This window comes from Sander lucioperca, chromosome 18 (genome assembly GCF_008315115.2).
Source record: "Sander lucioperca isolate FBNREF2018 chromosome 18, SLUC_FBN_1.2, whole genome shotgun sequence".
In the NCBI taxonomy this organism is placed as follows: Eukaryota; Metazoa; Chordata; class Actinopteri; order Perciformes; family Percidae; genus Sander; species Sander lucioperca.
The window spans coordinates 30,398,320-30,411,443 of record NC_050190.1 but is presented as its reverse complement, the minus strand read 5'-3'; the positions used below and the strand labels follow the sequence as shown (position 1 = coordinate 30,411,443).

Here is a 13,124-nt window from a genome sequence, read left to right as displayed (position 1 = left end):
ACATAGACAAGGTTACATAACAGACAAAAGAAAAGAAAACACATAGGTGCATGGACAAGCAGAGGCAAAGCAAGATAGGTGGGCAATGAAAAGGAGGGAAAACTGGGAAAGTTTGTTCACAGGAAAAAGCAAGTTGGAAGAGGTGAGTTTTGAGGGCCTGTTTGAAGGATGGTAGGGTGCTTGACTGTTTGATGTGGTCGGGGAGGGCGTTCCAGAGGGTGGGTGCAGCACAAACCCCTCTTTATACAGCATTAATCACCAGCAGATGTCTGGTGATGATCTTTTTTTATCTCAGGACGTCACCTCTTCACCGTCAAAGACCCATTTACAAGTTTGTTTAATATTGACATCTGGGAGAAATTGTCTATGGTGTCATCTTCATGGAATATGATAGAGAGGAAAACTGTATACATAAAGTGTTTTATTAGGAAATGCACATACAGCATATATCCAAGTACACTGTCTTGCTAATGTTTTGGTTCCTAAAACACAAAGCTAATGGAACACGGTGACTTGTGATCAGACGCACCTCCCTATCTGCTCCTATAGAGGGCACCGTTGACCAGCACATAACTGACTGAATTTCTGACAGTTTCTTTACACCTCTGTTTCTCACATCTATTAACAGCCACTGTATCTGTTTTCTGCTGTGTTTCCATATTAACAAGGCGCCGATCCTACAGTAGAAATACTAAAAGTACACAGAGGTATTATTGAATGTTCCAAAGTAGGTTTCTATTGCATTAATTACACACTTGCATATTTTTGGTTTTCCTCCAAAACTGAAATAAAAACCCTTACCACGGGCAGAGCTGAAGCTGACCCTGAGGAAGATGGTAATGTGCGTGATCCTAAAGCAGCAAGTTTCCTATTTGTCAGACAGATAAAATGTGTCCTCTCTCACGTTATAACTCAACAACACAAACTGGCCACGCTTCAGTAGGTCAAATAGCAAATGTTTTCACAGCAAGCTGTGGCCGTGAAGCTAGATAACTAGGGCTGACTTCACTTGCCCTGCTCTGCCTTTTTTTTGTCTGGTTTAAGGACGCTAAACACCTATGACACTAATAATGAAGACTGGGGCACAGTACTGTTTACATGGTACTGGTATCGTTTCTGTCAGTATGTATGTTTCACAGCGGTATATAGTTAAACTCGTACATCAAAATATCTTCAGTCCAACTTGTGACAAAGCAAGTAGACATTGCTTTGTATTTACGCATACAGAGAAGTTACAGAACCAACTGTAGGACCTGATGAATACTTTTCATAATTTTTTCCCAATAATAGAACTGGGTTCTAATCAGGCCCACAGGAAGTGCGGCAGGCTTTGAAGCCGGCTTGACATAGTGGCCAAACTGTGAAATTACAGCTTCTGGGTCCGTCACTTGATGCCATGGGGCCAAAAAATACTTTCCCCCATTGACTTAAATGGTGAAAGAGATGTCTGTAAATCAGCGGATAAGTTGTCACAACCCCGCAAAATGACTCGTTTCGCTATCAGAATTTGATCCATTCGGTCCAATAACATTTGGAAAGTCTAGAAGATTACATAAGGTTATCCCTATGTAAGTTGGCGGAGCGCTTAACCAGAAGTAGCCGACTCGGCCGGCGGAAGTCTCTAGTGCGCCTTCTCTATGGGCCCCAGCAGTGCGGATCATCCGGGTAATTTTATACATGGCAGTTGAATTTTTTTGGCTTCATGCGCCTCTGAGCAACTTCTCTTATTGGAATGAACGGGGCTCCACCTCGAACGCTGTATCCAGTTCTCTTTATATATCCATGGTTCTAATGCATGGTCCAAACTTTGTTTATGATTCTATTTCCTTGGGTTTTCTTTTTTTAGTGCTCTACTCTTAGATGGAATTCTACTCATGGCTGAGCTCAATTCACTCTTAGGCTTTTAAATTGAATTCCACTGGCATGTGGAAGTTGCCCTTCATCTTATTTAACAAGATACATTGAACCATTAACAATAAAGCTTGCCTATTACTATACATCTTCATATGGCTTGCTGTTGTGAGACAATATACTGTAGGCCAGAGGTATGCCAACATTTGTTATCTGCCATTTCCTGTGCACTGAGCTTTGGACCAATAGTCATGCTTTGTAAATTCAGAGTGAGTTGAGGTCAGTCTTGAATCTGATGCATGATTTTACTTGACAACGGGTTTCTGTTTTCTTGTTTTAATGGATTTTCTTGCATGATATCTATAATTTTGCATTCTATCAATTACATACTTAATGACTTCTTAATCAACTGTTTTGTTATTAATTTAATTTAATTTGTCATTATTTCATCGTTTTCTTTACATTTCTCCTTCTCTCCCTCCTATCTCTCTCCATTCTCTCCATCTCAGCTCCCAACACCCCAAAACGCTTCAGTTTTCTCCGCAGTAAAAGTCAAGAAAAACTCCTCCTCCTCCCCTCCTCCCGTCCCTCCCGTCCCTCCCTCTCTCTCACTAGAAGACTGCGATTCTGGTCTTCCACTGACATCACAGCTGACATCTTCACTAGCCAGCCAATCTCAGCCAACGGCAATTTCTAAAATCCTCCTCCTCATCATCCTTTTTAACCACACACATCATCATCATCATCTTCTTCACTGCCACCTCCACATCAGACATTTCAACAACACTCATCAGTGTGATTTTCAGTACTTCACACAAAAACGCACAAATCATACATGCATGCACTTCATAAACACTAATGCAGTCCCAAATTACACGCTCCTCAAGCATACAGATACACACAAACAGGTGCTTTGCGGGTGTGAGCCAGCCAGTATTTCTAGTAAGTAGTAAGTACGCACATGTATAGATGGTTTATGTGTGTGTGAGAACGTGTGTGCACATGTACAGGTTTCTAAGCACGCCAGGCTTGCCTGCATATATCTGCATGTCTTGCAAGAGTTGTTTATTTTTGATTAGTATCTGACTAAATAATAATTGTGTGTTTGTGTGCCTGTGTGCTGTCACCTCACTTATTGTTTTTAATCTGGTGTCTTGGTGAAGATTGATTTCTGTCATAAGAGCAGATTTTGGTCCGTTCTGAGCTGTGAGTTGAAGATAGATCGGTTCGCTTCACAAAGCTTTGCTGCAGAGTTTTCTCTTAATTCAGTCAGCAGTGAAAGTTCATCGCAGCAACCGTGCTACTGCAAACTCCTCACCTAGAACCTCTATCAACGTCTTCTGTCTGTCACTTGCATTAACCCTTTGCCTAGCCATCCTCTGTCTGAAATGAGCTTTTCAAGCGTCAAAAGCATATATGGGCTTTTACACCAACATCAGCATCTTTAAAGCTGCGCTGGCGAAGATAAAAAAATCAAGACACCATATCAGCTTTAGAGAGACTGTCACTTAAAAAAAGGAAATAAATTATACTTTCATTCTCCTACAAATGAAAAGCTAATTTATAAGCAATAAAACACGTATACACATGCTGTATTTAACACGCTCCGGTGTTTTGTCTTTACAGCCTTACTTGGTCTGCTGTGACCAGTAGCGTATGATGGCTAATATTAGCTAGTGTTAGCTTAGAGACACCAGTGTCACTGACATTACTTACTCAGTCAGTTCACTGACTTTATGACATCACTTTATATTCTCTACGTTACAGCATGTCCCAGATAAACATTGCATTTCATTTTTTCACAACGTAAAACAAGAAGTAAGTACATGCCGATGTGGTAAAAGAGGGGGAAAGTCTCACTTTATATCGGGTAAAGAGTAACTCATTTACAATAACTAAGGCATCATGGATTCCCCCACTTTGGCAAAATTACTATTTTTAATATTACTTTTAGAAAGACTATTACTATAAGAGCATAATAACTATGAAAGCAAGATGCAGACTCTTAACAGAGAGCAACTGTTATATACACTACATCCAGTGAAATTTGGGCTCACTAGTAATGGTTGGCTGTCATCGCTACTTAGCTTAGTAGCTAAGTAGCTTATTAGTTAATAGATACCAATTTACAAAATGTCTGCATAATGAAGCTCTTAAAACAGGTACCTGTTATTGTTTGCTGCAAACTACATGTAAAATAGCATAGTCCAGTTTTTAATTTGAACCTTTTAATGCCAAAAACGATTTACAGGGATTTAGTGTTTGGCTCGGATGTTTTTTTCCTCTATTTTCAAGATGGCACATGGCAGGAGTTTGCATCAGAGAAGCTGTGTTTTTGTTGGGTGCATCCATGTTCACACCTTGACTCACTGTGACGCACAGAGATGTCAGTTACCCCGTACCTTGAAATTGATTAGACGTATCCAGTCGTGTCTAAATAGAATGAGATGCATTCATTGAAAAATAACCAATATCACAGTTATTTGCAAGCTTCCAGCGTGTCTGTGTCAAAGAATGGATTCTTAATGTCTTGCTTGGCTTTCTTGCTACTTTATGTTACGCACGCCACACATCTTATGGTCATACTATGCCACCCAGGTCCAGAATGGTTCCTTATAACATTCTGATTGGTCTGCAGGTCTGACTGACCGAGGCTGGGGTGTTTATCGTAGCAGTACTCCAGGAGGCAGCAGTGAGAGTGTCAATGGAGAGGATGGACATGGACAAGGTAATGCATATTTGTATATGTATTTGCATATCTGTTTACTTTGTAATAATATGATTTTGTGAAATAAGGGGCAGGACCAAATAAGCTATTTGCTTCCGCCTGCTCCTTCTCGAACTAATCCCTTTTATATTTTTTATTTTGTTTTTTGTTGTTGTTGTTAAATTCTGATTTTTTGTGTTTTATTTCATGGTTTTTAATTTTTTTTGTCTTGCAACATTGTTGATTGTTCGAGATAAATAAATAAATGAAATAAAATGAAATATATCAACGAAAATGTTGTGAAAGTTGATTAGGATTGAAGTTAAATTGAGGTTTAAGGTGTTATCACTTTCACATACATTTTGAGTTTGTATCATTTTTGTAAACTAAACAAGACTGGTAGCCTGTACATTGTTGTAAACCACCTGCTTGGATTTAATGTGAAATTAGCAGCTGGAATCATTTCAATTTTCATTTAGTCCACAAATTTCAGTATTAAAATATAAAAAATGTTCATATTTAGTGTTGACAGTGGCTGTTTGGTCTTATTTTTCGTGCGAACCTAAATTGAGACACTGGAAAGGAAAGGGAAGAGCAATGTGTACTTTGGCAAAGCAAAGACCAATTTCCGTTGTCTTCTATTGCTTCTTTTTACAAATACTTGTGGTTTTGATAAATGCTTCGGCGTTTGAGATAAAAGGAGATATTTATATGGCATTATAGTTTATATCAAGCAGGTCTCAGCATGTCTCTCTTGAGAATGAGACCCTGTGTCTCAATTACCTGTATAAATAAAGGTTAAATAAAAAATAATCAAATGCAGTATATAATGATGATCAAGGAAGCAAAGATGTATTATGTTATTAGGTGAAAAGTCAGTTTTTTAGCTTGAATATGAATAATTATGCAAAAATAAGACATTGGTTTGCTCCTGGCAGACTAACCTCTGAGTTTTTCCTGCCCCCAGGTCAGATCCATAAAGCTCTGAGCTCTACTCCGAGCCATCATTCATCCTCGTTGGGCCTAACTAACAACTCCAGCTCCAGACTGGGACAAGGCCCCGGCCGCAGGCCCAGAGGTAAGCCAAGTTATTAATACATAAGATGTTATTCAGAAGTCAGCAGGAATGTGAGTGTGTTTATGATTATTTATACATTAAAATTTCAGGGCTGTTATTTGATGAAGACTCCCGCCACAACTCTGACTCTGTGTTTGGTCAACATGGCAACATGGGAGGTCGCCCGGGGTCAGCAGACTTCAGCCACAACACCTCCAGCTCCAACTCCCCTGTCAACTGCAGAGGTACGCACGTTTCTTCGGTAAGAATATTTGTATAAATATAATTGTTGCTGTTATTTAATATTCGTAACCGTCTTAGACCCATCAGATCGTCAGGCTCGCCCAGCCAGCCTCTCAAGTGATGATGTCATGGGTCTCAGCCAATCACAACAGACTCTGTCACGTAGTTCCACCCTTCCATACGACCACACACCGCAGAGGGCCCAACCACAGCGCGGAGGCGGGGTTAGGTCTAAGACCCGTCCATCTTCCCCAGGAAGTGAGATGGTGTCGCTGGAAGAGTTTCTACAAGAGAGCAACCTAAAGTCACCTCCTATGGTAAGAAATATATGCATATATTGTTAATAAGGTTTACTTCAATGCTCATAATTGATATATTTACACACATTAGAAATATATTTAGCTCTTAAATATAGTACAACAGTCAAATTAATTTTCATGTTTCATGTACTGAAATAACGTTGACATACACTCAGTGTCCACTTTATTATGTACACCTCGCTGTTTACAGCTGGTTTAGAACTGCTTTTAAGAGGTGGAGAATTCCCCCCGCAGAATAGACTCTTACTGGCAGTCTTTGTAAATACCGCGGAATATATAATTAGGCGCACTCTACGCGTATCCTCCCACCTTTTTGGGTGGAACTCCCACTTTCCCCATGACTCTCCCACGAATGCATATTGAAAGCGCAACTTGTCTCTTTTCGCTCATGTGGCAGGCAATCTGCCATTTTACCCAAGTCCCCCCATGTTTGTAAATAGCCCGCATCGGTTAAGTCAGTCTTTGCGAACAGTTAACGCCTGGAAACAGGCGCAAACGGCTTGATAAATCTAGCCCTTAAGGCCTTTTTATGGTTGTGCGTCGAATCGACGGCGTACCCCCGCAGACCCCTCTGCGTCTACGCCGGACCCTACGCCGTAGCCTGACGTGCACCTCTCGAAAAATGTAACTACACGTCACTCGGCCTGGTTCTCCTTCTCCATAAACAACATGAAATCAAGGAGAGGGTTAACTTTTCCTGCTCCAGATTCCCCACCGTGGTCAGAAAGAACAGGGGAGTGACTATGACTCTAGAGTCGGTACTCGCTCCAAAGCTAATCGCCGTCACTCTCTCACTTTTCCCTCGCTCTATCACCCACTCCACACACACACACACACACACACACACACACACACACACACACACACACACACACACACACATGCCGGCTCGACGCACACACCAGCGCACAAGTATAAACATCAGGCCACTTACGTAGGCTACGGGGAAAGCTCTGCGTGGAGCCTCCGCAGAACCATAAAAAGGCCTTTAGTGTGGTGCCTTTAACTTGGCAAAAGAGGTTAAAGACAACCGCCTCACAGTAAGTAATAAACACTCACCAGTGAGACAAGACAAATCTCTTTTTTTGTGATCAAATGTGTATTGATTAAATAAAATATGTATACAGACAGGAATAAACTTCACGGGACTTATATGACAGACAAATATAATATAGTATATATAATATAATCAATCCCCCATGATTTGATCTAAAAAATAGCACATTGTCTCTTCTCCCCCTGTCTTCTAGTAAAGAGTTTTGTCTCCAAGAGTTCAAGCTTCATGTTTAAATTGCTTGTTCCGTTGGCATGTAGCGATTTAACATCCGATTCTACAGTACCTGTTTGTTCATAGTTTGAAAATGTGCCTCTTAGCGGTCGGGCAGCTGTTGAAAGTTTTTGTCGGTCTCTCCAAAAGGTTTGGCCGGAGCCTTTCCCATAGCTTGTTCCATGTAATTTGCTACTCAGGTTTCTCAGTGTCTCCATGATTGCAGATTGGGTTTGAGTCGTATGTAGATCTCCTTTCTTTGCTTTCTTTTCTTGTTCTCCTTTTGGCTTGCCAGGCATTTGCTCCTTCTTTTACCATGGCTTCAATTTTGATGTTTAATAAGAAGCAAAATCGCCAAACATTTAACAAACACAGCAAAAGTTAGCCGGAGATCAGCTAGTCCGCCATCCCTTCAGCCGATGTGACGCATAATTGTCACAAGACAAATCATTGTTACAGAGTTCCCATTGGTCATGGATTTTCTACAGAGGGGCATCTGCACAGGTCAAGTCAGGAAATAGAATAAATGATCTGGGGATGTTATGTTAAATTACAGATGACTCACCTAAAAAGAAAATAGCAAAATATGTTTTTTTTGTGTGAATCACAATTTCATTGCCTTTGATGTTTGTTTTTGGTCCAGCTGGAGTCAATTTTGGACTGGCCACCCACCAAGAAAAAAACAAGGAAGGAACAAGGAATTCAATTTTTAGGTCATGGAATCATTCTGAATCAGCCTTAAACAAATATACATTTTAGAGCAGCTGGTGGAAACAATGATACATTATTAACAGTCTTTGAATAATGTACTGTATGTGTGAAAAACTGAAAAAAGGTAATATGTATGGTGATATTGTATGTGGGTCGACTCGCGCATCACTGCTGCATGTAGTCCCACCATGCCGGCTGTCCTTTATACAGTACATAGACGTTGATTCGGCTCGGTTAAGGCTTTGTGACTACGCCCGCTGCCGGCTCAAAGGCAGAACAACTCTGTCCCCCCAGTCTGTCTTCGTAACTTTTATACAGACAGCAAGGCGGAATAAAGACGCAACATTTGCCGTCTTGAACAGGGTCTAAAGATGAACTGACATGAGAACAAACAGCCACGAGAACAAAACTGAAAACTAAAATAATTTTCTTGAAATAAATTCTGTACTGCATGTTCATGGTGTCAACAAAACCAACAGCAATAGTTGTATTTATTTAAATGACAGTATGGTGCAAACCATGCAGTTAATCTCAAGGCAGACAGCAAGAGAGACGGTATTTTTTTTTTCTTATTTGGTCATTATTTCATAGATATAAAAACTAAACAATCCAATGGAAAATCTGAATCTATGTATTAACTCCACAAACAATCCTCAAATGCATTTATTTATTCATTCATTCTTTTATTTCTGTCAATTTTCAATTTAACAGACTGTGTATTCTGAATTAGAATGGTGTAGTTTGACTGAGTTTCAGTATAAACTACAATGACTGAGAGGGGTTTGGTGCAGTGTTGCCAACTCTTTTCCAATGAAAGTAGCTAGCACCAGCTCCAAAAGTCGTTAAAAGTAGCTAGATGACGTCATACGCAATCATTTGCATAAAGCTTAGTGGTTGTGTCAGCAAGGTAGATAGAAAGAAATAGAAATCTTTAGCCAAATAATCACAAATTTAATACATCATTTATTTTACCTTAGAATTATTACTTAGGTAGCCTATCTTTGAAGTAAAAAAATAAATTCTACAAAGGGAGGGAAAAAGATCGATAAAGAATTCTCAAAGAAGACGCCGCTGGGCTGGCCTGGCCCTGGGCAAGCCAGCTCAGCGGCGTCTTTCTCCCGTCGCGTCCTGCTGTCTCTCGTACCTACACAGGCCCCCGCACCCTGTCCCTTCTCCCATTTCTACCTGCCTGCGCACTGCTGCTGCACATGAGGAGAGAGGGGAGGGGCTGCTCCTTAGTGAGTCACAGAACAGAAGAGAGAGGAGACTGTTTTGGCGGCCACAGTAGAGAAATACCTCACGTGCCCGCTGGACAATACTGGCGACTTTTCTACAGAAAGTCGCTGTCTTTTCTACAGAAAGTCGCCAGATTTGTCGCTTTTTTTTTTTTTTGAAAAAAAGTCGCTAAGTTGGCAACACTGGTTTGTGTGGTTATATTTCATTTTATTTTTCTATTTTCATGCAGACTTATTCTGGTATGATGCTGCCGTCTAACTTTGAGGGAAGGTACTTTATACTCTCTGAACCCGCTGAGTTATTTTGCAACCTACATCTAGCACCGCACACAAAGAAAGAAACCATGACACGTGTTCTGTTCGAGAGCATATCTTTTCTCATCATAGAGTTGCGCATTTGAGGTATGCGGGCCTTTAGTCATTCCTAATAAATGCAATTAAATCTGCCAATGATAAGTATCACTGCAGAGCAGATCAGACATCTGGCCCATGAAGGGATGTTTTCTGACTGAGCATCTGGCGCGTATTTATTAGTCATTGTCCATTTTTATGAGAGTACTTCTTTTCACCTCTAATCTAACTGTTGTGAGGCTGACTCCTGCCTACAAATCAGATGTTTCATTCCAACCTGTCATCTACATATGTACAGACTGAGCCAGACACGTGAATTCGGCGTGAGAATATTGCTTCAAGTCACTGAACATCTAACTTGTCATCTGTTGAGTCCAAACAGACATCCTGTTTTACAAAAAGTACTGCAACACCCATAATAATTCTTGTTGATCCCACAGAGAGGGAGAGGCCTCTAAAAAGTGCACATTCCTATGACAATAAAATTTGAAATCCAGGATGATTCGGATAACGATACCAAGTTTAAAACAATATATTAAATGGATGTGATAAACACTGATTCCCACCCTTCAATCAAAGGTTTCACAATAATCAACAACAGACTTTTCAATGTAGGCTAGACACATGGGAGTTCATTCTTTCTGTCAGAAATAATTGTTGTTATAGCACTTGCTCAAAAAGCGCAACAGGAATACAGAATCAATAATAGTAAATACATTTATTTTAATATTTTTTTTCACAATGTCCCCTATTTATTCTTTCTAATTTTTGTTTTTGTTCATAAAGGTGTCTACAGGAAGCAGGGAGGACTTGATGACGGACTATTTCACCAGAAGTCCCGCCCCCTCGGTTCCAGCTGGCAGAGATCAGGTGCCTCCCACCAGCTACGTCACGCCCACTGTACAGTCATCTAACCAGAAGCCAGGCCAGAGCGTCAAGCCCTCGCCCCGCCAGCCTGTAGGCCAATCCCCGGCCTCAGGCATGCCTGTCACCCAGAGAACTAGCCAGTCACTGAGCAGGACTTTCAGCCTGGCCTCATCTGATTTGCTGCGCTCCAATGGACCAGACAGTTTCCGTGGAAATGAAGGCCAATCAGATGTGGTTGTTCCGAGACAAGGGGGAGGGGCCGGTGTGAGGGAACGACCGCTCTCTGCCCGGCTGGCTGGTCCGACCAATCAGCATGGAGATGGCAGCTTCCTAAATCCGCCGATTCACCATTCGTCCTCTCTCAATCTGGAAACGGAGAGATACGCAGAGAGAGAACGAGAGAGAGGGAGGACTCCCGTCTCTCGGAACGGCCCCACCTCATCCTCCTCCTACCACCATCGCGGAGAGGTCGCCATGGTAACTCCTGTCAGGGCTGTGCCTGCCACACGGCCTGATGAAGCCTCAGAGCATGGGGAGGTGTCAAGGGAGGGGCGACAAGGTGACACCTCCCACCTAAAGAAAGAAAGTGAGAGTGCAAGGGGTGGCTCTGTCGAACGCCCAAAAAGCACGCCTGCTTCCCCTGACCCCAACAACGACCCTCAGACTGTGTGGTATGAGTACGGCTGTGTCTAAACACTGACACTAATGGATGTTGATGGATGTGGCTGTGTCTAAAGACGGGGACCAAATACTCAAACTACAGTCTGCTGGGGCCGAATGAATACTGGAGCTTTACAAAATGAATGTTATAACTCTTAAAAGTCTACGGTTATGCTTTGCTAAAATACAACATCAACTGGAAATGAGTCTAAACCCTGGAGAGCAAAGCCAAATTTAAACACTTACACATCTCTACACGAAGGAGTCGTGAGTTTATTTTGTGTTTTCCGGAGCAAACTTTTGTAGATTAATGACCAAAACCTGATTCCGTACACCACCTGCCAATACAGCTGATTAAAACTGTCTATCGGGAAGCTTTCTAAAGCTGCCGGGGATGTCAGCTGCACACAAACAATCACGCCACACCTCAAGTTCTGGATCTGCAGAGTCAATTTCCTCTCACCATTTTTCATCACAGGCTGACTCTCTCATCTGAGGGGGTGCAATATAGATTTGAGCTCAGTCATTGATGGTGTTTTTTTTTTTTTTTAAGGATTTAGACATGAACACCACAACACTGTAGATGGTCTCGGACAATGCTGGAATTCATTGGCCTCTGCTGTTCTATTATCACCATGTTTACTGTGATCCAGCAAGCAGCCGGAGCCCACAGGATAGGGTTTTTTTGTGGGGCAAAGGAGCCACCAAAAGAGTTTTTTTTTTTTAAACGGTGTTGCTATTACTTTCTGTTTTAAAAAATGAATTGTGGATGTTTTGGCCAGATACACAGTCTGGCCCTGCTAGATGGCACCAATCCTGCAGAACTGTACGCCAGGAATTAGCCATCACAGAGAGGAGTGATTGAACTAAAGTGAAGGCGACCACAAGCACCAGAGCGACTGAATGTATCAGATTTCTCCTCCTTTTTCTGTCCCGCTTGTCTCCTCTGTTATCTAGAACAAACACTGTAAAACAGTGGTGAGAGAAGGGAAGGAAATGGAGTGATTTAAGCAAAGAGCAAGCAATAAACGGAGGGATGTTGAGATGGAGAGTTGTGGACAGAGGGAAAGACAGATATAGAGATAGATGGAGTGACGGGAGGACAGATAGGTAAACAGGGCAGAGATGGAGGGGCTCCTCCCAGTTAAATTACAGTCTTTCTCCCTCCATCTTTAGATTCTGTCCCAGCATGCAACACTCTGACACTTTACTGGAAATGTTGCTCGTCCCGAGCCAACACTAGTTTCACGCACGCACGCACGCACACACACACACACACACACAAACATCCATATATAATGATATATACAGACACAGAGGAATTGTCCTTGAGGGGCTTGGTTGTGGCTTCGCTAACCATTGAGCTGGACTTAATTCACATACACGCACGCACACACACATGCACACACACCACTGGGTAAACCACTGTGTTTTGGTAGGGTGTACTGCTGCACGCTAAGTTAGCCAACACAACAGAGAGAGAGAGAGAGAGAGAGATTCAGGCTGAATCCAGACCCGCTGTGATCTGGATAGTTTGCATGTAATGAATTAGAATTGGCAGTAGTTTTAGAATAACTGAATGCTTGAGGCCTGTACTACGAAGCAAGATTTGGCGTTAACGAGGTAACTTCAGGTTCAGCCCAGGGTTTTGTGTATCACGACGGTGGATCACTTGTTACCGGGTTAAATCGCCGGGGTAACTTATGCTGAACACCTAACCTGCTCGGGAGCAGGTTATGTTGGAGATTAGAGATCAACCGGTGTAAAAGCACCGCCTACTGACCAATCAATACTCGATTGATAACGTCGCCGTTCTTAGAAGATCCGGTGGAGCTCGGTGCGCGGAGAGAGAGAG

General features: G+C 42.0%; 1 protein-coding gene across 5 annotated transcripts in view; it reads left to right on the top strand.

Annotated features, from left to right (window-relative positions):
- The window catches only part of ccdc88c (coiled-coil domain containing 88C), a 47,614-nt gene extending 35,302 nt beyond the window's left edge, over positions 1–12,312 (top strand). For 2 of the 5 annotated variants that reach the window (XM_035994817.1, XM_031321382.2), the window contains exons 27-31: positions 4,490–4,579; positions 5,526–5,636; positions 5,726–5,860; positions 5,937–6,175; positions 10,529–12,312. In XM_035994817.1, the coding sequence (XP_035850710.1) occupies positions 4,490–4,579; positions 5,526–5,636; positions 5,726–5,860; positions 5,937–6,175; positions 10,529–11,302 (1,349 nt within the window). In that variant the 3' untranslated portion in view covers positions 11,303–12,312. Of the gene's footprint in view, positions 1–2,360; positions 2,790–4,489; positions 4,580–5,525; positions 5,637–5,725; positions 5,861–5,936; positions 6,176–10,528 lie in introns of those variants that run through there. The other 3 variants (XM_031321383.2, XM_035994818.1, XM_031321384.2) reach the window with 3 other exon arrangements.
- Positions 12,313–13,124: the final 812 nt, after the last annotated feature.